The sequence below is a fragment of the Cajanus cajan genome, chromosome 4 (genome assembly GCF_000230855.2).
Source record: "Cajanus cajan strain Asha chromosome 4, NIPB_CcT2T_4, whole genome shotgun sequence".
Taxonomy (NCBI): Eukaryota; Viridiplantae; Streptophyta; class Magnoliopsida; order Fabales; family Fabaceae; genus Cajanus; species Cajanus cajan.
The window spans coordinates 802,087-825,113 of NC_138520.1; the positions used below are offsets into that span (position 1 = coordinate 802,087).

General features: G+C 39.5%; 3 protein-coding genes across 3 annotated transcripts; all 3 read left to right on the top strand.

The window, feature by feature from the left end:
• Positions 1-201: 201 nt before the first annotated feature.
• On the top strand, positions 202-5,493 carry LOC109793058 (uncharacterized). The gene has a single exon (XM_020352527.2). It carries the CDS (start codon positions 202-204, stop codon positions 5,491-5,493), a length of 5,292 nt encoding a protein of 1,763 aa, XP_020208116.2.
• Positions 5,494-10,943: 5,450 nt separating this feature from the next.
• Positions 10,944-14,589, top strand: LOC109817204 (auxin transporter-like protein 5). The gene is made up of 7 exons (XM_020382422.3): positions 10,944-11,283; positions 11,423-11,608; positions 11,681-11,793; positions 11,941-12,124; positions 12,235-12,332; positions 13,325-13,790; positions 13,870-14,589. The coding sequence occupies exons 1-7, from the start codon at positions 11,128-11,130 to the stop codon at positions 14,092-14,094; spliced, it is 1,428 nt and encodes a 475-aa protein (XP_020238011.1). The 5' UTR covers positions 10,944-11,127; the 3' UTR covers positions 14,095-14,589.
• Positions 14,590-20,681: 6,092 nt separating this feature from the next.
• On the top strand, positions 20,682-21,606 carry LOC109817201 (uncharacterized). The gene has a single exon (XM_020382419.3). The coding sequence runs from the start codon at positions 20,759-20,761 to the stop codon at positions 21,347-21,349; it is 591 nt and encodes a 196-aa protein (XP_020238008.1). The 5' UTR covers positions 20,682-20,758; the 3' UTR covers positions 21,350-21,606.
• The last annotated feature ends 1,421 nt before the right edge of the window (positions 21,607-23,027 follow it).

A 23,027-nucleotide genomic window follows, 5' to 3' on the forward strand; every position in this document is an offset into this window, starting at 1 on the left:
TACCCTAGATATTCGTGCATATACTGACTTGAGCGTTGGAGTACCCTTTGCAGGTACCTCCCCCATCCCTTGGAGATACCGTTGGAGCTCTTATTCGGTCCCCTTTCACCCAGAAGAAAAGGAGTGTGCCCTTAGACAGGTACATTTTGGCGCCCACCGTGGGGCCGAACCGAGAGCTATTCCGAGATTATTTTTGAAAGAATGGTGAAGACGAGAAAGAATAACGTTGAAGAACACCTGTCCGAGGACGAGCATCAGTCAGGAGCCGAGACGACAGAAGAGACAAACTTGAACAGTATGATGCGACAGATGAAAGAGGAGATGGCCGCTATGAAGCAACAGCGGGAGAGAGATGCGGCCGAAATGGCTGCGTTACGGGCGGAAAATGCCACCCTCAAAAACCAATACCGCGATCCTACATGGAAGCCCTCCGAGACAACCCACACTCAAGGGTCGTTCCATTCGCATGGCCAGCACGCCTCGGTCCCTTACACTTCTGTTGCCCCTGCCGCCCACGCCTCGGCCAGCCGACCAATACAGCCCATGCCGGCAGGATCACACCGACATCCCTTTACACCCAATATCATGCAGTCCGCCCTCCTTGACAACTGGAAGTCCTTGTCTCTCGACAAGTACGACGGAACCACCGATCCAGATGAACATGTTGACGTGTTCTTGACTCAGGTCACATTAAGCACCACTGATGACGCCGCCCTGGGCCGAATTTTCCCGACGTCGCTAAAAGGACGAGCGTTGAGCTGGTTCACTCGGCTCCCGGCCAATTCGATCGACTCATTCGGCACCTTAGCCTCTCAGTTTACCATCCAGTTCGCTACAAGCCGACCACACCAGTTAACTTCTCTATCACTAGTCACCATCCGCCAGGAGAAAAAGGAGTCTCTCCATACGTTCATGAGCCGATTCAACAAGGCGGCATTAGAGATCAGGGACCTCAACCCAGCCGTCGCCTTACACCATCTAACCACCGCGTTGAAGCCGGGTCCCTTTGCCAACAGTATTTGTAAAAAGCCACCGGCAAACATGGATGACCTTCGGCGCAGGGCCGATAAGTATATGCAGATGGAAGAACTAGCCGAGTTTCGCAACCAGGCCAGAGCAGAAGTGGTGAGCAAGACAGAAAAGCCAATAGAAAACAATTTTCGCGGTCGTCCGAAGGAACTCGTACCCCGCGAGCGGCCACCCCGTGGTCCGAAGTATACACAGTACACACCACTGAACACCAGCCGGTCAGCAGTACTAGAACAAGCATTGGCTTCGGAAGTGCTGACTATCCCGAAGAGAGCATCGACCCCTCCCCGAGCCGACACAACCAAATCCTGCAGATTTCACCGCAATCGTGGGCATTCAACTGACGAATGTTCAGCCTTGAAAGACAAAATTGAAGATTTAATCAAGCAAGGACAGTTGCAAGGTTTTGTGAACCGTCCCGACCGGCCCCGACACGGCGAACAATCACAGAGACGTGACCATTCCGAACACCGCAGAGCAGAAACGCGCTCGTATAGAGAGCGCAGTCGGTCACGGGATAGGCATGAAGAACAACAAGCAACACAGCCACGGCGAGTTATTAACACCATTGCTGGCGAATTTGCTGGCGGGGGCTCATCTTCGTCGGCACAACGAAGACACCTGCGAGCTGTCCGACACGTGCACGCCGTGGAAACAAACCGTTGCCGTTTGCCAACCATTACCTTCACAGAGGCCGACTTCAAGGGAATCGACCCAGATCAGGACGATCCGATGGTGATCAGCGTTGAAATTCACAATTGCATCGTCCGTAAGACATTGATTGATCAAGGAAGTTCAGCGGACATACTATATTGGAATACGTTCAAACAGTTGGGAATTCTAGAGTCCGAACTAGTCCCTTACGATGAACCTTTGGTGGGATTCTCTGGTGAACGAGTCAAGACAAAAGGATTTATCAAGTTATCAACACGATTTGGGTTCGAAGGGGCGGAATACCGAGACATCTCGGTTAAATACGTGGTCGTTCATGCGAGCACCTCCTATAACATTCTGCTCGGTCGGCCATCCTTGAATCGGCTCGGAGCAATCGTGTCTACTCCTCATTTAGCTATGAAGTTTCCGGCACAGTCAGGACGGGTTATCACGGTGCACGTCGATCAAAAAACTGCACGCGAATGCTACTTTGCCAGCTTGCGGCTACCGAAAGTGCAAGACGAAACGATCAAAGAGCCACAGAAAGTCCACTCGGTAACCCAACAGTCCTCCATAGACCTCGACCCCCGAATCGGGCACGACGAAAGGGTCGAGCCTATTGAAGAGAGACAACCACTCCAAGTTGGAACCCTTGATACCCAACTGACTTATTTGGGAACTGTTCTGACGGAACAAGAGAAAGCAGCCATCGGACAGGTAATACTTGATAACCGAGATCTATTTGCATGGCACCCCTCCGATATGCCGGGTATCGATCCAGAGTTTTTGTGCCATAAGCTCTCAATTAGTAGGGAGGCAAGGCCGATCGCCCAGCGGCGTCGGAAGACCGGAGAAGAGAAGAAGGCAGCAATCGATGCTGAGGTAGCCAAATTGTTAGAAGCACAGTTTATACGGGAGATCCACTACACGACGTGGTTGGCTAATGTGGTCATGGTCCGAAAGCCGAACGGGAAATGGCGTATGTGTACCGATTACACAAACTTGAATAAAGCTTGCCCGATAGACGCCTACCCGTTGCCCAATATTGATCGTCTCGTAGATGGGGCGTCTGGCCACCGTTTCCTATCCTTCTTAGACGCGTATTCGGGGTATAACCAAATTCGCATGCACCCTCACGATGAAGACAAAACAGCATTCATCACCGAGACAGCCAACTATTGCTACCGTGTAATGCCGTTCGGTCTGAAGAACGCCGGTGCTACATATCAGCGTCTGATGAACAAAATTTTCCAGAGTCAAATTGGTCAGTGCCTCGAAGTGTATGTTGATGACATGGTCGTCAAATCTGATGAAGTTTCTGCCCATGTACGCCACCTGGCCGAGGTATTCCAAGCGCTCAGACAACACCAAATGAGGCTGAACCCCGAAAAATGTGTGTTCGGTGTATCAGGTGGAAAATTCTTGGGATTCATGTTGTCTAGCCGGGGCATCGAGGCAAACCCAGACAAATGTCAAGCCATACTGGAGATGAAGAGTCCCACCACTCTCAAAGATGTACAAAAGTTGGCAGGGCGGCTAACTTCGCTTTCACGTTTCCTTCCTCGGCTTGCCGAGATATCTCAACCTATCCTCGCCCTGCTGAAGAAAGCAAAGCAATTTACATGGACTCATGAATGTGAAGAAGCGTTCCAACAGTTTAAGCATCGCCTAAGTTCACCTCCCGTACTGTCCAAACCTACTGCCGGCTCCGACATGGTCATTTACCTTGCCGTGTCGGGACATTCAGTTAGTGCTGTTTTAATACAGGAACAGAGGGGTCAAAGGCCGATATATTTCACCAGTCGAACACTGCAAGAAGCCGAGAAGCGTTACCAGTTAATTGAAAAGGTAGCTCTAGCGCTCGTCTACACGGCTCGCAGGCTCAGGCAATACTTCCAGAGTCATAGGGTGGTTGTCCGAACCGACTGCCCGATTGCGAAAGTTCTTCGTAAACCGGAAATCGCGGGCAGGATGATGGCCTGGTCGGTCGAACTCTCAGAGTTTGACATATCGTTCGAGCCGAGAGGACCCATCAAATCACAGCATTTGGCCGACTTCGTCAATGAGCTTACCCCTACAGGTAGTTTTCACGACGAGCCGTGGACAATGCATGTCGACGGCTCATCCAATGCGCAGGGAAGCGGAGCGGGAATAATTCTAGCCAGCCCTTCGGGCATCACGGTCGAACAGTCACTCCGGTTCGGTTTTCAGGCATCAAATAACCAAGCCGAGTACGAAGCACTCCTGGCCGGTATGAGACTAGCAGCCGAGATGGGTGTGACAAGGGTCGTATGCTGTACCGATTCAAAGATCGTGGCCGAACAGGTCAACGACAATTTTCAAATTAAGGATGCTAATTTGTTGCAGTATTACCACCTCTTCCAGAAGCTCAAAGAGGAGTTCACTGACGTGCAAATCCGACACGTTCCCAGGAGCACCAATGAACGAGCCGATCAGTTGGCTCGGCTTGCTAGTAGTCGAAAACCAGGACAGCTGAGAACAACCATTCACCTAGAAATCCCTGCCCCAAGTGTGGCGATCGAGTGCATGGCGGCCGATATTGACACACCGAACTGGATGACTCCTATTCGGAACTACATCCTCCAACAAGAGTTGCCCACCGATCCGAAGGAGGCAAAAAAGCTTCGCACTCAGGCCGCTCGGTACTCCATAGTGGCTAACGACCTCTACAGGCGAGGATTCTCCACCCCGTTGCTCAAGTGCATTGATAACTCGCAGGCGGATTATGTGATGCGGGAAGTTCATGAGGGTATCTGTGGGTCCCATTCCGGAGGCCGTACCCTAGCTGCAAAAGTGTCACGAGCCGGTTATTATTGGCCAACTCTGAAAGGGGATTGCGCTGAGTTCGTCAAACGTTGCATACAATGTCAGCGACATGGAAACCTCATCCATGCCTCCGCCACCGAGCTGCACAGCATCAGCTCTCCATGGCCGTTTGCCTTATGGGGCATTGACGTACTTGGCCCGTTCCCCGTGGCAAAGGGACAGGTTAAATTCCTCCTCGTGGCAGTAGATTACTTCACAAAGTGGATTGAGGCCGAGCCGCTCGCCTGCATCTCCGCTGCTAACGTCCAAAAGTTTGTATGGAAGAACATCATCACCCGTTTTGGCATCCCATATGCCATCATCTCCGATAACGGCTTACAATTTACAGACAAAAAGTTCAACTCATTCCTCGAAAACCTTGGCATTCGGCACAGATTTACATCGGTGGAGCACCCTCAGTCAAACGGCCAAGCCGAAGCAGCCAACAAGGTTATCCTGACTGAATTAAAAAGAAGACTCGGCTCGGCAAAAGGAGTGTGGGCCGATGAATTGCCAGAGGTTCTCTGGGCGTACCGGTGTACACCACAATCCACTAATAGAGAAACACCCTTCCGCCTCACATACGGCACTGATGCGATGATTCCGGTTGAGGTTGGAGAACCATCTTTCCGGCGACAAAGCTTTCAGGAGGAATCTAACGACGACGCACTCCGAGCCGAACTCGATGTCCTCGAGGAAGTGCGGGACAAGGCACAGGTGGTGGCCGAGGCATGCAAACAGCGAATGACTCGGCGCTTTAATTCCAATCTAAAGCCAAGAACTTTTCACGAGGGCGACCTTGTGTGGCGTGCAACGGGGGCAGCCAGGCGAAACTCTTCTGAAGGAAAGCTCTCGGCCAATTGGGATGGACCATTCCGGATACGACATGCACTCCACAATGGGGCCTACAAGCTAGAAGAGCTGTCCGGCAAGGTTATTCCAAGAACATGGAATTCTACCCACCTAAAGACATACTACAGTTAAATTCGAATTTGTAATACTCGAACTATGTAATTGTATCGCGGTGCACTCTTTTCCTTGACTGATCTTTTTCCCTCTTGTAAAAATGTGAAAAGAGGTTTTTGATTAGCAAGGTTTTTAATGAGGCACCTTCTTATCAATGAAGATACATCTCCTTCTTAATTATCTCCACTTATTTCTTCAAGTCTTCCCTCCCGAGAAGTCTCTCGGCCAAGGATGTGGCTTAAATCTAATTACAAGTCTTCCCTCCCGAGAAGTCTCTCGGCCAAGGATGTGGCTTAAATCTAATTATAAGTCTTCCCTCCCGAGAAGTCTCTCGGCCAAGGATGTGGCTTAAATCTAATTACAAGTCTTCCCTCCCGAGAAGTCTCTCGGCCAAGGACGTGGCTTAAATAAATAATTATAAGTCTTCCCTCCCGAGAAGTCTCTCGGCCAAGGACGTGGCTTAAATAAATTACAAGTCTTCCCTCCCGAGAAGTCTCTCGGCCAAGGACGTGGCTTAAATAAATATTTATAAGTCTTCCCTCCCGAGAAGTCTCTCGGCCAAGGACGTGGCTTAAATAAATAATTATAAGTCTTCCCTCCCGGGAAGTCTTTCGGTTACGAATTTAACAGAATTACCCAAATATTGCGAGAATTTAAATTTCATTCAAAAGGCCCTAAAAGGCCTAGAAGTACATGCAAGGGGGGGGCGCTATCGGCCCAGCATTACAAAATAAAAATTTTAAGACACGACCTCAGGCTCTCCCTGGTTCGCATCATCCTCGGCAGCGGGCTCCTCGTAAGCCGTCTCCTCCTCATTCGGCCTGGCGGGCCGCTCTGGGGCCTCAGCATCGGCCTCTTGATCCGGCGGGATCGAGCTTAAGTCCACCAACTTCCCCTGAAAGAAGTCCTTCGTCATATCCAGTTGAAAGTCAGGGGGGAAGTCACCAAAGTAGCTAGCTTGCCGAGCAGCTTGGGCAAAGCCAGCCTCATGCTGGGACAGGAGCTTGTCGCGAGCCTTCTCCCTGAAGGAACCAAAAGATATTTTCTCGGCCTCCAGTTCCTTTTGAAGCAGGGTAGCCTTCTCCGTTTCATTTTTCAAAGACGTCTCCAAGCGCTGGACCTTTAAGGTGAGATCGTCAACCGCACGCCCTCGGCGGTCAACCTCGGCCTGGAACTTGCCGTTAGACGTCTGAGCATCGGTCAACGCCGTCAGCGTCTCTCGCAGCGACTTCTCCTGCTCAGCTAGCTGACGGCGAAGTCCATCAGCCTCCCCATTCGGTTCCATGACGATGCTTTGAGCCAAAGCCACAGCCCGAACTTGGAACTCACAAAAGAAGTTCCACTTCTGCGCCGAACTCATCCGGCCCAGAGCTGCCTGCCCAGCCTCAGAAGTCAAGTCTTGGCTTAGGAAATCCTGCGCGTTCACATTACTGGCCAAGAAGTTTGGTCCAACCAAGCTCTCCGGGGCATTGGGATTGGCTAGCCGCTGCTGCTTGGCTTGGCGGCTCTCCTCCACAACCCTCCCTTCAGTAGGCTTTCTTTTTTCGGGCTGCCGAGAGGAACCCTTGCCCCCTTTCTTGGGATTGGAGGGTTGCCCTGCTCCGCTCGGTCGTGGAGCCGGTTGATTCACACCTGCACGCGTCTCGGTCGGAGTCTTGTTTCCTGTGACCCCTGCCACTCGGCTCCCGATCAGATTGCGGATATTCAAGTCATGGTCAAAGTTCGCCATAATACCTGCACATCATTAGTCAAAATCAATGGTAACGCAGGAATTTAAACAAACAAAAGTTACTATACCGATTAGTTCCTCGGTGACGTTGGCCGATTCGAATAATCGGACCAGCGGACGACACGGTAATGGCCGTGGCAATTTCTCCAAAATATCCAAGCTCCGCCTTTCCTCCGGCGACATTCGAGATTTCGATACGGTATCGTACTTTCTCGGCCTTCGGGTCCAATACAGGGGAAAGACCGAGTTCCCCTCATCGTCAAAAAAGTATTTACTCCCCGTCTCGGGTCGAATCATCACCTTTATAAAACCCACTTTAAATTTTTTGTAAGAAGTGGTGAATGGCTGAAGCAAGCAATCACTATGCCGAATCAATGACAACCACTTCGCCTTCTTCGTCGGCCGAGAGGAGTAGTAATACAAAAATAAATGTGGAGTAGGTTGGAGGCCAAGAGCTAAGCACAACCGTCTAAATCCTTGCATTGCTGCCCAGGTGTTAGGATGGACCTGAGACGGCGCCACGTTCAGAAGACGAAGTATACCCGAAAAATAATTATCAAAGGGGAGGGATATCTTCAAATCCCGAAACATATAGTCATACACATAAAAGAACGGGTATTTGGATGACCCCTGGTCTAGATAAACAAAATCCGGATTAGGAACCCCATCACCTCGGCATGGCTGGAAAAAGATAGCAGACGGCTCCTCGTCTTCGGGAAAATTTAAAAACTTCATTGCCGATACGAAGTTAACAAGTGATTTCTTGGTCGCATACCGGGAGTACACACTACCAACTTCCCCGTGTACCCATGAAAATCCAGGCGTCGATACGGGAGGAAAGCTTCTTGATGAACCCCCACCCCCACTTGGACGGTCATCAGAACCTATAGCCGAGGCGGAACCACTTCCACTAACGCTTTGGGCCCGCTCAGATCCAGAAAAGGACTCGGTGCGATCTCCATTAGAGGCCGAAGCTGAGGCAGCGTCCCGGACCGGAGATCTTCTCCGCCTTGATTCCCCTTCGTCACCGGAGGAGTCGACATGAACAATATTTAAATCTGCCATTACGTACCTGAATGCTAAACTTCAGATCTTCCTTCGACGAACACTCGAACGCTGATTTACTAATTCGGATCCGGAGATAATGAGTGTGCACGTATGTGGAGCCCCCTCTTCATGCCTATTTATAGACCCCGCAGGTTGCAAATTCAAGTGTCGCAGCCTTAGGAAACCGTTGGATCCATTTAATCTAACGATCCTCAATACGCAACCCCTCGTATGCTCCACCTAAGCCCAACGGACACAACCTTTGGCGTTCCACACTTAATGCGAACCCTAGCACGCGCTATTCCACGCACAATGATGGCAACCCTTGACATCCCATCAGCAGTTGTAACCCCTCACGCGTAATTAATGTCTGTTAGTTATGCACCAGAGAAATTAATGCTTGTCAGCTACGCATCAGAGAGGCACTTTAATCATAACCCCTCACATTCCTGAATCTTTCGTCGTATCCCAATCGGAACAATTAATCCTTTGCGTCGCTTCCCTCCTCAAGGCTGGGGGGCTTGTGTACCGGAAGGTCCCTATCGGTCACGTTGACCAACACGTGCCGTTCTGTCAGACACCTACGCCATGATGTCGGAAACATCGGTCCAGCCAACGTCCAGGACGAATGTTACTAACGGCTCGGCATAAGACCGAGCCGGAGAGTCCCCCGTAGGGCAGGATAGCTAGACAACTGTTGATCAACCCGATTAATAATAGCGCCCTTACTAACGGCTCGACATAAGACCGAGCCGGAGAGTCCCCCGTAGGGAAGGATAGCTAGACAATTGTTGATCAACCCGATTAATAATAGCGCCCCATCCTTTACCTATCGGATCGGCGAAATACCGTACCGATAGGTGAAGAGCGGTTATTAATCATGATTAGCAGGTAAGCGCATGGTTAAGTTAGTAAGTAAGTAATTAACATCGTATTACCTAATTTAGTAAACACCTGAAAAAGCCCACAATGCTCAGGCCCACGTCAGGCACTATAAATAGGTCACACATAACGAGGTATGTCACTGTTCATTTTTACCCTAGATATTCGTGCATATACTGACTTGAGCGTTGGAGTACCCTTTGCAGGTACCTCCCCCATCCCTTGGAGATACCGTTGGAGCTCTTATTCGGTCCCCTTTCACCCGGAAGAAAAGGAGTGTGCCCTTAGACAGGTACATCTATGCAAGTCAAAATATAACACGTGGAACAAGGAGTTGTAATGAAAAATGTTTTGCGCGCAACAAAGCATTCACCAGAAAGTTATATTTTGGACAACATTTTTGACATATATGTAATGTTGAGGGAGAATTTAGTTTTGAAGGTTTTTGTTAATTTGACTCGAATCAAATCTTAATGCATTATTTTTAATGTTTGTTTTTAAATACAAATTCGGGGACTTAGAATCAATTTCTCTTAGAGATTTAGGCCACTTAGTAATATATAACTTTATTTGATGACATGTATATGAGTTAAAAATCTTCCATATGATTTTGATTTTGATTTGCAAACAAGAATATACAACCAATTTCAAATTGGTAATTACCAAACAATTGAATACAATAGAGAAAATAATTTTGCTACTTTTGACGTATAAATATAAATACTTGATGGTAAAACATTTATTCAATTTACTTTTGAAGAAATTCAATCGTAAAGTTTCAATTTGATCAAACACAGTCAAGAGATTAATGAAATTGCTAAAGTTAAAGCTGTAATGCAATAATAAAAGAAAATGGGCTTTTCGACATGCATAGGACAATTAGAAATATTTATTATAGATTTGGTGCCAAAGAAAAAAGTACTTCCGTAGATAGAGTAAATCGACAATGACGTAGCCGATATAATATAAGAAATCGACATTTCTATAATCGATTTTTTAAAATAATTTTAAAAAAAAATCATGGTAAATTAACAATACAATCGTCAATTTGTTAAAAAAAATATTTTTTTTTCTTGACGAATAGAAAATGGATAATATGTCAATTGAAGTAGACAATATACCATTCTCTACTTTCCTTTTTTATTTTTATTTTGACTATAGATGATTGTATTGTCGATTTACCATGTTCAAACTAAATTGTGGGGTATTTTGACTTGGTCCACCAATTTACTTGATCAAATATTTGTCATATAAAACAATTATTCACCATCATCTCATACAGTTTTATTTCAGAAGAATGAGTTATATCTTAGAGAGAATTTTGCGCTATTGAAAATAACATTGTGAATCAAATAGCTTTCAGAGCAGTATCATCACGGGATTCATATTACCAACCAATATTATTGACAAATGAAAAAAAAATGTCCAAATTAGGTGTGGAATCGATTATCCATGAGTTTTGAACATTGAAGCAAGGGCAGCTTGTAACTTAATATTCTTGGATGAAAGGAACTCGTGTTATTGTTAATATATTAGCACCAATCAAGAATAAGTCATGCAGTGATGCTAACAGTTATTCTGATCATGTACAAGGATTTTTTTTTAAAAATTTTTTGACAAAGGAAGTGACTCTAATAGCCAATTAAACTAAAATCTCAAAATGTCAGAATTGAGCAATATTCAACTAGGGAAGCGGGGAAGAGAAGGATCCGAGTCCGACTTATATTTTATATTTAATTAATGTCTCACTGAAATTATATCTAATGATAACGAATATATTAAAAAGAATAGGTTACAGAATTCTTCTTAACCTTTTCAGACTTGCAATAGAAAAAGGGTCTTTACAGCCTTAGAGAACCGTTCAGTCTTTGACAGCTTTAGAGAACCTTTTGTGTCATGCATATCAGTATATATATACTACCACTCCCAAACTCTTCTCCAATCCATCCTTGTTTCGAATCTTAAGTGTTTCAAGATATTAACTGAACAAGAAAATGGCATCGGAGAAAGAGGTTGAAACTGTAATAGTTGGGAACTATGAGGAAATGGAAACTGAAGGGAAGCCTAAGGATATTAAATCCAGGGTATTAAGCTTGTTGTGGCATGGTGGTTCTGTTTATGATGCTTGGTTTAGCTGTGCTTCCAACCAGGTTGGTTTCTGAAATATATTAATAGCTTGTTAGGTTGATATACTATAATATTAATAGCTTATGCTCCATTCTATATATGGCATTAATTCGATCTTTACATGTTTTCTAATTAATGTTTATTTTTATATATACATGTCAGGTGGCTCAAGTTCTGCTTACGTTGCCATACTCATTTTCCCAACTGGGACTGCTCTCTGGAACCCTTTTTCAACTCTTCTACTGCTTGCTCGGTGGCTGGACGGCTTACCTCATTAGCGCACTCTACGTTGAATACAGAACCAGAAAAGAGAGAGAGAAATTTAACTTCAGGAACCATGTCATCCAGGTTCATTACTTCTTCTTTTGTCTTTGCTACTAATTATAATGTGTCTGTTTTAACACAACTTAAGCATTGCAGTGGTTTGAGGTTCTTGATGGGCTCCTGGGGAAGCACTGGAGAAACGTGGGTTTGGCCTTCAACTGCACATTTCTCCTATTTGGATCTGTTATCCAACTCATTGCTTGTGCAAGGTATCATCTAACTCTATTCATTGTTAAGTTACGTTTAATTTTCATTGCACTATTTCTATATATATTTCTGTTTTTATTTATTTTTTTATTTTTATAAATAAAACATCTGTGTGCTGCAACTTAGGAACATGGTTATCTTTTGTGCAGCAACATATATTACATAAATGATAATTTGGATAAGAGGACTTGGACTTACATCTTTGGAGCATGTTGTGCCACCACTGTATTTATCCCTTCCTTCCACAACTACAGAATCTGGTCCTTTCTTGGCCTCCTCATGACCACTTACACTGCTTGGTACCTCACTGTAGCCTCTCTCCTTCACGGCCAGGTAATAATTATACTTTTATTATTATGTTATTCCTACTCTATATATAAATGAATCATTATATTTATTAGTGGTTACTATAATAATAATATGCGATATATCATGATGTGTAGGTGGAAGGGGTTAAGCATTCGGGTCCGACCAAATTGGTTCTATATTTTACAGGGGCCACAAACATTCTCTACACATTTGGGGGACATGCCGTTACTGTGTAAGCCTGATATATCATATACCATTCGTATCTTTTACGTTTTCCCAAAGCTTGTTTCTTTCCCACTTCTTGGATTTTGGCTTCGTTAGGACGCTTCTGTGGTAAATTTGCTAATGGGATAATTCTTTATATATTTACACTCAAATTGATTTTTTTAATTGTTAATTACCTAATCGTATGCTTTATGCAACTAGTATTTCTTACTTATGAATGCATAACTGGAATTGGGGTTAAAATGTCTTATCGTTTATATTCAATATTGACTTTTTAAATACGAACTGTGCATGTATGTAGCCGAAGACCATCTCAAGTCCTTTTCCCATTGATTTTGCTTTTTCTTTTTTCGCTTTAAGACGAGAATCGTAAACTTTTTCATGTTCGGTTAGATTAGAGTATCAAAATTCTGATGCGGACGATTTTTCAAATATTCTATATTATTTTTTTCGAAAAAAGAAAAACCCCTGTTACGCATGCATGCAAAAAAAGTCCTTTTTCTGGGGGAATACTTGAGTACTTTTTGGTTGTAGAAAGCCACGGTTCTGTCTCTAAATGGATCAGCTTTAATGCTTTTTTATCATGAGGACAGGAGAATTCCAGCTTTCCTTGGTGAAACTTTCATATTTTTCCATAGCACACAGATGGTGAAAAGTAATTACAATAGTAAATAATATGATTAAATAAAAAAAATTAAATATGTCAAAACATTGAAATTTTTTTTTCCTTTTTATTAACAGTATTATAAAATTAGAGATTAAAGTAATTAGCAATTATTATTTATTAGTAAGGAAACTGGTTTATTGATAATTCTTTGATGTCTCTGTAGTGCCTCCTTGTATTAAGGTAAGGGTTAGAGTAGACATTTGCTGCTGCTGAATAAATTATTTTTGGCAGTATAAAAAAAAAAAAAAGCTGAGTTAAACTTGAATAATTTTAGAAAGTTGTTTAGAAGTTTTTGAGAATAGAGTGAATGAAAAGACGTATGTTGGTGGCAGGGAGATAATGCACGCGATGTGGAAGCCTCAAAAGTTCAAGTCCATATACTTACTGGCTACCCTGTATGTGTTGACATTGACACTTCCATCGGCATCTGCAGTATACTGGGCATTTGGAGACATGCTTCTAAATCACTCGAACGCTTTTTCTCTCCTTCCAAGGTCACCCTTCCGTGACATGGCTGTCATTTTAATGCTCATCCACCAGTTTATAACATTTGGGTTTGCATGCACGCCACTGTATTTGGTGTGGGAGAAAGCAATAGGAATACACGAGTGTAGGAGCGTGTGCAAGCGTGCTTTGGCCAGGTTGCCAGTGGTGATCCCCATTTGGTTTTTGGCCATTGTTTTCCCCTTCTTTGGCCCAATCAACTCCACCGTTGGATCTCTCCTTGTCAGCTTCACCGTTTACATCATCCCCGCCCTCGCACACATGTTCACCTTCAAATCACCCGCTGCCCGACAGGTATATATACTCTATCTAACAATTTCCATAACACAAACCATGCATGCATTCATTTGATCCATTAATTATTGCAATGCAGAATGCGGTGGAGCAACCTCCCAACTTCGTGGGAAGATGGGTGGGTGCCTACACGATCAACCTATTTGTCGTCGTCTGGATCCTGGTTGTAGGATTTGGATTCGGTGGATGGGCTAGTATGGTCAACTTTGTACACCAGATTGACACATTCGGTTTCTTCACCAAATGTTATCAGTGCCCCGCACCACACCTCAACGCCACTGCACCTTTTCCTCCTCCTCACTAACGCTACATCAGACTTCAATGAATTCACCAATCATCAATCCATTCAATTTCATGGAGAAAAAGATAGATCATAGTTTACTCATCATATACTTCTTCATTCACCATCTATTGCTTTCTATGGTATATATATAGCTAGCTAGCTAGCTGATCACTTTTGTCAGGGTGAGTTTCATGGACAAAATTGGAAGGGAATTAAAAAACACAAACAGTTGCATCAAGGTTGTTTCTAGCAATTTCCTAGACCAATCGACTACTGGGGAACATACTTTGAGTTGCGCAATATTATGAATATGCACCTTGTTCAACCGTTACATCCCTTCTAATTGCAACTAAATGTTTTCTTCTCTTCGATCCCGAGATTTTATTATTGTTCTTCTCTTCATATTATATCCAAGTGAAGCATCTTGCAAGAAAACCTTCATTGTTTGCATTTGTAAATTCAAAATCAAATGATCGATAGATGCTGGTAATTAATTAAGGAACTTATACATTAATATATTGCTAAGTTTCACTCACTCTTTCCATGAATATTCCTAGTCCTAACAGAGAGAGCTGAGTTGATGAAGTTAAAGGAGGACAATCAGACCAAACAGTTAAAGAACAAAGACAAATTATTGAGTGGCGAATTTGGTCTTTAAACCAATAGTTTTAAGTCTTGATCTCTAATAAAACATGAAAAAAAAATAATAATAATAACAGGCGGGGCATTGGGCCTTAGACAAAGGCTAGCGCAATGAACAATATAATTGCGATCTATCATATGTTAATTATAAGAGTTTAGGATTTAGGATTGGGAAGTGTGTTAAAAAATTAGTTGAGTTTAATTTAGTTGGGGTTGAAAAAAAGAACTTTGCTTATAAACTTTTACTTTTTTTTTTTTTCTTTTTTTTTTTTGCATTGGAACGCGTATTTTTTATTGAACATAATTTTAAACTAAGTATCTAAACATATATAAAGTCGACTAAACTAACATTTTATGAGAACTTTGAATCTCAGGTACAAGGTACAACTTTTTTGTATTGCACTATTGCGTGCATGCAAATAGAAACGAACAAGTTTTAACTATAATGTACACATCAATTTATAATATAATAGTCAAACTATTATGTATCACAATGATGCCTCATTTTAAAATAAACCTTAGCTATTGTTATGTCAGGGAAAATGATGATTTGTTATTCAATAATATCTTTCTTATTCTACAATATATTTATTTGTGTAAATTTATTCACAAATTCACTTTCGAAACCTAGTTATAAATTCACTTTCTAGTATTGTTCTTTCCTCTTTTTCTCACCAAATTGATCGACACCTCATCACTATCATTGTCAAACTCCACATTTTCCTTGATAACTATTTCTCTTTTCTTTGTAAGTTATTATTACTATTATTATTATTATTATTATTATTATTATTATTATTATTATTATTATTATTATTATTATTATTATTATTATTATTGTATTTTCTCTGTTTCAGATTTTGAAAGGAAAAATAGAATATGTAGATTAATGTGAGGGAGGCTTTGAACACTAATTCGATGAGGAAATGTTCATTAGTTGATCCTAAAGTCTTATTGATGGGATAAAAGGTCACCCGCTTTTATCCTAATTTATTCTTGCACTTTCGATTTTACAAATGACTTATTCTTAAATGTCTTTTTAACTTATTATATGGATGTGATAACATCGTATATGGTATTTTTGGTGGATAAGGCAACTCTTGCACTATGATATTTGCACAAATCTCTCATAGAACTAGATTATACATTGTTGATAGGTAAGGTAACACTATGAACTTTGATGGATGAAGCAACACTACACTACAAGATCTCGCATAGGATTGAACAACAGACTTTAGGGGAATTATGCAACTAACTACGAGCTTGGGGAGAATTATGAACTTTTTCTTCATTTTTAAAAATTTTCTCCATTATTTTATGTATGTTTTTTTGTTTACAAGAGTTTTAGAATTACTTTTTCAAACAGTTTTTAAAATTATTTAAGTTGTGCTTTAGGATCTCCATATTTTTCTTCATATATTTTTAATTGAAAAAAACAAAAATATTTTGAATGTCATTGCCTTCTATTGTAATTATTGTTAGTATTCATTCCTTCTCATTTTTAATTTGTAATTTTGCTTTTATTTTTCCATAATTTAGATACCTATTTATAATTATGAATGACTTTTCAAATTTTTTCATTTTGGATTATATTATTTATGTGGTATGAATATCATAGATTACAATGCATTCCGTGTGGTTGATTGGTTCATGGTCAACTATAGTGATCCATGTTGCTATATTCAATTGTTATCTCTTATATCTCTTCATTCCAATTATAAACTATATTTTAGTTTTCAGTCTATCTAATATCTATTGCCACTACTAGAATTTCCCTTATTACATGTGACTTTTTCTGCGAATTTTTCATAAAAATTCGCAGGAAACTTTGTTCCTGTAAAATTTTCTGCGAAATTTTATCTGCAGGTAATACCTTTGTGGATAATATTTTTTTTGCAAATTTTAAAATTCGCAGGAAATTTTCCTGCGAAATTTCTTGCGAAAAAAATTCGCAGGAAAGTTTCCTGCGAATTTTTTCGCAAGAAATTTTGTTGGAATATTTTTTACAAAAAAATTAACAACAAAATTAAAGAAATTACTATAAATTCTATCAATAATTTTTTAACTTTCAAACGCTCATAATGAATTCATCCGAAGCATTTATTTCCATGCCTCCAACATGTGATACATAATCTTTTAAATTCTAAGATTGTATTATAACCTTAACACTCAACCATATAAATAAACTTGTAAGGTAAGTGTTGCCCCCAACTTATATACTCTTTAATTGCTTTATTTTCAATCGATGTGGGACTTAAAGTTTTTTTAAAATATTAAACTTATAAATTTAAATATATTTTTTTTATTTTTCCTGCGGATTAAAATTTGCAGGAAAATCTGCAGAAAAAAGTTACCTGCAAAATTTTTCTACCATTTAGTAAACATTACTTGGAAATTTATTTTTGCAAGAAACAAAATAAAATTCTTACAATATTTTCTGCAAATTTTTACCATGGAAAAAATTTCTATGATTATTAAAATTGTAGCAAAATTTGTAAGAAATATCTGTAAATTATTTTTTGCTAATAAATTCGCAAAAAATTTTCGCGAATATTTTTTTCAGAAAAATTTGCAAGAAAATGACACTTTTCTAGTAGTGTGTCATTTTCTTCTCTTTTAATTTCTTCTAAACTTTTTTTCACTAAGTAAGAAATGTGTAATGCTAAAAAGAGAGTGGATGAGACATTGCAATAAGTCATGAGAAAGAATTATAAAAAATAAAATGTCAAGTTATCAATAAATAAATTATTTAGTTTTTCCTTATTTACTAAATTAAATTATAATCAATATCTCTTAATTACAAATTAATCATCAATAATAACTACTAATTATTATGTTTCATTATGACATAATAACTATCTAAATTAATTGTTGTTAATTAAGCATTTATTATAAACTAATTTTAAAATATCAATTACTCAAAATATAACGTGTCATGCTCCCTATACTTGTAACTACAGGCCCAAAAAAAAAGGACATAAATATAATATTTATTGAGTTAATTTTCTAATAATTGACATATCAATCAAATTGAATTTCTTAATTACAAGTTAATTATCAATATATTTATAAAAAATACAAATTAATTATTAATATATAACTACTAATTTTAAAAATTTTAAATTATTAGTTACTAATAACAAATTATAGCAACATTATCTCTTAATACACCTAAGTAATCTAAGTGACTTAACCCTACCGAATCAATCTTGATCGCTTTCACCCCATATGCACTTGCTGGATCCACAATTAAAATGAGATATCAATCTCTCCTCTGATTTCTCCGGTGTCACCACTTATACTAAGAAAGTTCAGTTCCACCGCTAGGACTAGTATAGATGGATATAGGCATATGACGACTTTGACATGCATTATCAAATTACATATGGAGTTATCCCACTAATTATCCTCAAAGAACCACACAATATTTCCAACAATCATTTAAGGATTGTAGCCCTCGAGCTCATACTTTACTCCACATTGATTAAGGACTTAGAGAAAACTTAACAAAATTTACTCCAAGAATTACACACCTACTGAGGGAGGGTTTTTCAATAATTGACCTCCTAGAGCACCAAAAGAAGATATGGGATCTTCAACTTTTAAAACATCATCATCTCCTCTAATTTTGAGTCAATCAACATGCTTTACTGCCTACAACATTCTCAACATACATCATCTATATACATTATCATAGACCAATGTATATAGAGATCAAGTCATACCAACATACTTAGCATACAAATGCTTATTAAGAGTTCAACCATATAAGAATAACATCCCAGTCATACATAACATATCAATGTTCATCACTAATTTCAATTATACGAGTATAGCCTATCAATACTTATCATCACCATTATAAATCATACAACATGCAATAGACACTAGTATTCTATTCATGTTTACCAAATTTTCCCATCATACAACATGTATCAACATACATCTTGTCAAAATCAATTATTGTACAATGACAACTTCCACATAAAATATTACACAGAGAGTTATATTACTCTTATCAAACTCATCCTTATCTCATATGAAAGACAATAAGTTTATCTACAACTCTTATGAAGACCTCAAATTTTAATTCCATCATCTACTATATTAAAAATTATAAAAATCACAATATTTTGGACTAATGTTGATAACTTGACCTTTGTTTACTAAAAAGGTCAAATCTTGAATTTTAGACCTCCTTTGTAGGTTATTCCAAAGTCATTGGAAAGCTAACATTTAGAAATGTATATATTTAAAAAAAAATATTTGTGACAGTTTGAAAATCATCTGAAGCAAATAAAATAATATTAAATTTGGATTTTCCATAGGGATGACAAAGTGGGTTGTGTCTCGCGGGCCAGCCCGTTGGCCCGCCAAAAATTGGCAGGGCGGGTCCATCATTTCAATCCATCAACCTGCCAAGCCCGCTAACCTGCCGGGCTAAATAGCGGGTCAGCCCGCCACAACCTGCCAGCCCGTATATATATATATTTATTTATTTTTATGTTTATTTTATTTTGATGTAAAAGATGAGGATGAAGATGATCAAGAAAAAAAGTAGAGACAACTTCTTCCAAGAGAGCTTCTAATATTCTTAAAATAAAAATTCAAAGTTAATTAATTGTGTTTGAACTTGTTTTGTGGACTATCAAAAAATTTAGTTTACAAGTAATTTGTAAGTTTATAATTTGGTTTTGATTTTGGTGTAAGTGGACTAATTTCTATTTGATTTTGTTTTAAGTTTGTAATTTACTTTTGTTGAACATATATTATGTACAATATATATGCATTTTTAATTTCATATAGTTATATTTATTTATTTGTAGCAAAATTTTTTTATTTGAACATAAAATATATATTTTTTTACATTTTTTTTATTTTTTTTGTATGCGGGCTGGCCTGCCAACCTTCTAGCCTGTCCTTAAGCAGGGCGGGCCAGTATATCCAGTCCATTTTACATTGGTGGGCCGGGCCTGGCAGGTCAAGGCCGGGCTAGCCTGTTTTGCCTTCCCTATTTTCCCATGGCTCCAACCAGAGAAAAAAAAAATTATTTAGAAGAAGAATCAATAAATGGTGTTCATGCTGTGAATGAATGAAGCAGGAAGGCGATGTAACTCTCCACCTCCGGACCTCGGACATCTCATTTACTGCTTTCATGTAAAGTTCAAACCTCTCAAAATTGATAATGTATAACTAATTTAGGCTAGGGGTAATGACTTTCCCTGACCAAATCATTATCTTTCCAAATTAAGTACGTTGTAATTAAATGTAACTATTATTTAAATTATTTAATTCAAAGAGTATTTTAAAAATAAAAATTAAATTTATGATATTACTATTAAATTTAATTATATTTATTATGTTGATTAACTAATTATTTGTTTATTCATAACAGTAGAATCATTTTATTTTTTAGAAAAAAACTTTTATTAAATAATTAAATATTATATTTCTATTATAAATGAAATTTTTTATTAAATAATTCTACATTATACATTTTTTCTCAAAGTTATATTACCTTTGATCTTAAGAAATTGCATTTTTTAATTTCAATTATAAATAATAATTATAAGTTTTAAAATTCATTCAGAATTAAATTTTTTTATACTGGTTGTTTATTGTTAATTTTATTTTTATGTATTTATTTATAATTAAAATTAAATATAACATCTACTGAAATAAAAAATATATTTAATTAAATTATCTTCTTAAATTGTGTTATTTTATTTATAGTTAATACTATATTATTATAAAAGAAAAAAACATAAGCAGGAAGCAGAGTAGCAATAGATTGAATGTTTGAATGATTTTTATAGGGTTAAAAATGAGGGATGTGGATGTAGCAGGGAGGGAGAATCTGAAGCGTTGGAATTAAAAAAGTAAAGGAAGAAAAAAGGAGAGGCGTTAGATGAGAAGTGAGAGTGAAAGTGAAAGGAAGAGGTAAAAAAAGACTAGTATAAGAATAGAAGGTGCAGAGTTTAGCCCTAGACTCGAGTAGAGAGCAGTGACATAGAGAGATCTGATCCAAACTCCAAAGGTAGAGATGAGTGAGAGTGAGAAGCAGAGGGTAACCGGCAAGGTCAAGTGGTTCAATGACCAGAAGGGCTTCGGCTTCATAACCACCGACGACGGCGGCGAGGATCTCTTCGTCCACCAGTCCTCCATCCGATCCGACGGTTTCCGCAGCCTCGCCCTCGGTGAGTCCGTCGAGTTCGTTATCGACTCCGATCCGGAAGGCCGCACCAAGGCGGTCGATGTCACCGGTCCTGACGAGACGCCAGTCCAGGGCACCCGCGGCGGCGGCGGCGGAGGAGGAGGAGGAGGAGCAAGAGGTGGATACGGCGGCGGTGGAGGAGGAGGAAGAGGCTACGGCGGAGGCCGCGGCGGGAGAGGTGGCTACGGAGGCGGAGGTGGAGGCGGAGGCGGATATGGAGGTGGTGGCTACGGAGGCGGTGGATACGGAGGTGGCTGCTACAAGTGTGGTGAGACTGGTCACATAGCTAGGGACTGCAGCCAAGGTGGCGGCGGCGGCGGTGGAAGGTACGGCGGAGGTGGTGGAGGAGGCGGCGGGAGCTGCTACAACTGTGGGGAGTCCGGGCATTTTGCGAGGGACTGCCCTTCGAATGCTCGTTGATATAGTGGTCGTAAATGGGTGGGGCCTTGCATTTGTGTTTTTGTGCTTTTTAATTTTAATTTTAATTTTAATTTTAATTTTAATTTGAGGATTCTGGTTTAGAAACAGGGTTAGCTAGGGTGTGGCTTCCTTGCGTTTTTTGTTTTTACATTACAAGCGTTTATTGGATTGTCTTTCGGGGTTTAGGGATAGGAGGGGTTTGCCCATGTTCTCAACATCATCCATTGGCTTAATATACTCTCTTTCCTCCTGTTAAATACGCATCCTGAATCTTCTCTGCCTTATTGTTTCAAATCTTAAATGCTTGCTCTGCTCTTTGGAAATGTAGATTTCATGTTTCTTATTGCTACTTGAGTCAACATGAGATCCTCAAACACAATTTCTTTTACTTCATCTATACATGCCTCCCTGCTTTCATCTAACGCCTTAAATACTATTCATTATCACTACAAAGATTGAAAGAGGGCTTTTGCATTCATTTTGCCTTTACTAGCATCAAATGTTTTCCTCAAACCATTAAGAATGTTTAATTATTGAACTATAGCAATAGCATGACCAAAAACTGAGATTCTTTCCAGGTTTGTTGATTTCATACATAAATTGGCATTCAGATAGTTGTGTACTCTATATATCGATTAGGAAATATTGATTTGACGCCGGTTTTTGTCTGTTGCTGATATTTGTCATTACTGGTTAGGCAAGGACTCATTAGATACCCAGCAACATTTGATTTTGGTCATCCAAATGATTATTCTTGCATGCCTACCAAGATACTGTGAGTGTTATTATCTGATTTAGACCCAATGTATGCGCCTGCTTCATCTAACGGCCTAAATAGGATTTATTTTCAAAGTAATTGGAACGGGAATTAATTATACTGTGTTTTTGAATTGATTTGTCTTCACTTCTTGCTTTTTTACCAGATCACTGTTTACCTTTGCAGGAATGCTGGCTTGAATATTATTTTTTCTGTAAAATATTTTTTTAACCCGTTTTGAATATATATCTTTTGAATTATATTAGCTGAATATATATCTTTAATCTTATATAACTATAGAAGCAAAATAAAAATAGTTAAATTAGTTTTAAATAATGATGAGATAATTTATTTTATTTCAAATATACTAATAGAATTAAATGAGTAACATACTTATATTTATCACACTTTTCATAAATATTTTCAATTAATGTGTATGTTTTATAATGTTAGTAGTTTAATAAATGTATTTATTATTATAAAAATGAGTGGATGATTCATTAATAATAAACTTGAAATAATATAGGGTGAGTGCATCGTTTATGTTTAGTTTTTTAATGAATTGCTGATTTACTAACAACCCACTGATTTTTAGGTGTTTCATCGTGATGACCAGATACTAGGAGTGTTAATGGTTCGGTTCTTTGAAAAATTCAAACCGAATCGAATCGAATTATTTTATAAAAATAATCGGTTAATCGATCTATTTTTTACAAAGTGGATCAATTTTTTTGAAATTAGATCGGTTCGGTGCAGTGCAGTTATCTATTTTTTACTCATATATGGATCGTTTTTTTCTTTCTAAAACCAAATCAAACTGAATCAATTTATTTTGTAAAAATGGATTAGATAATTGAACCGGTTTTATAAAATGGATCTATTCGGATTTTTTTTCAAAATGAATCAGATTTTTTAATATGG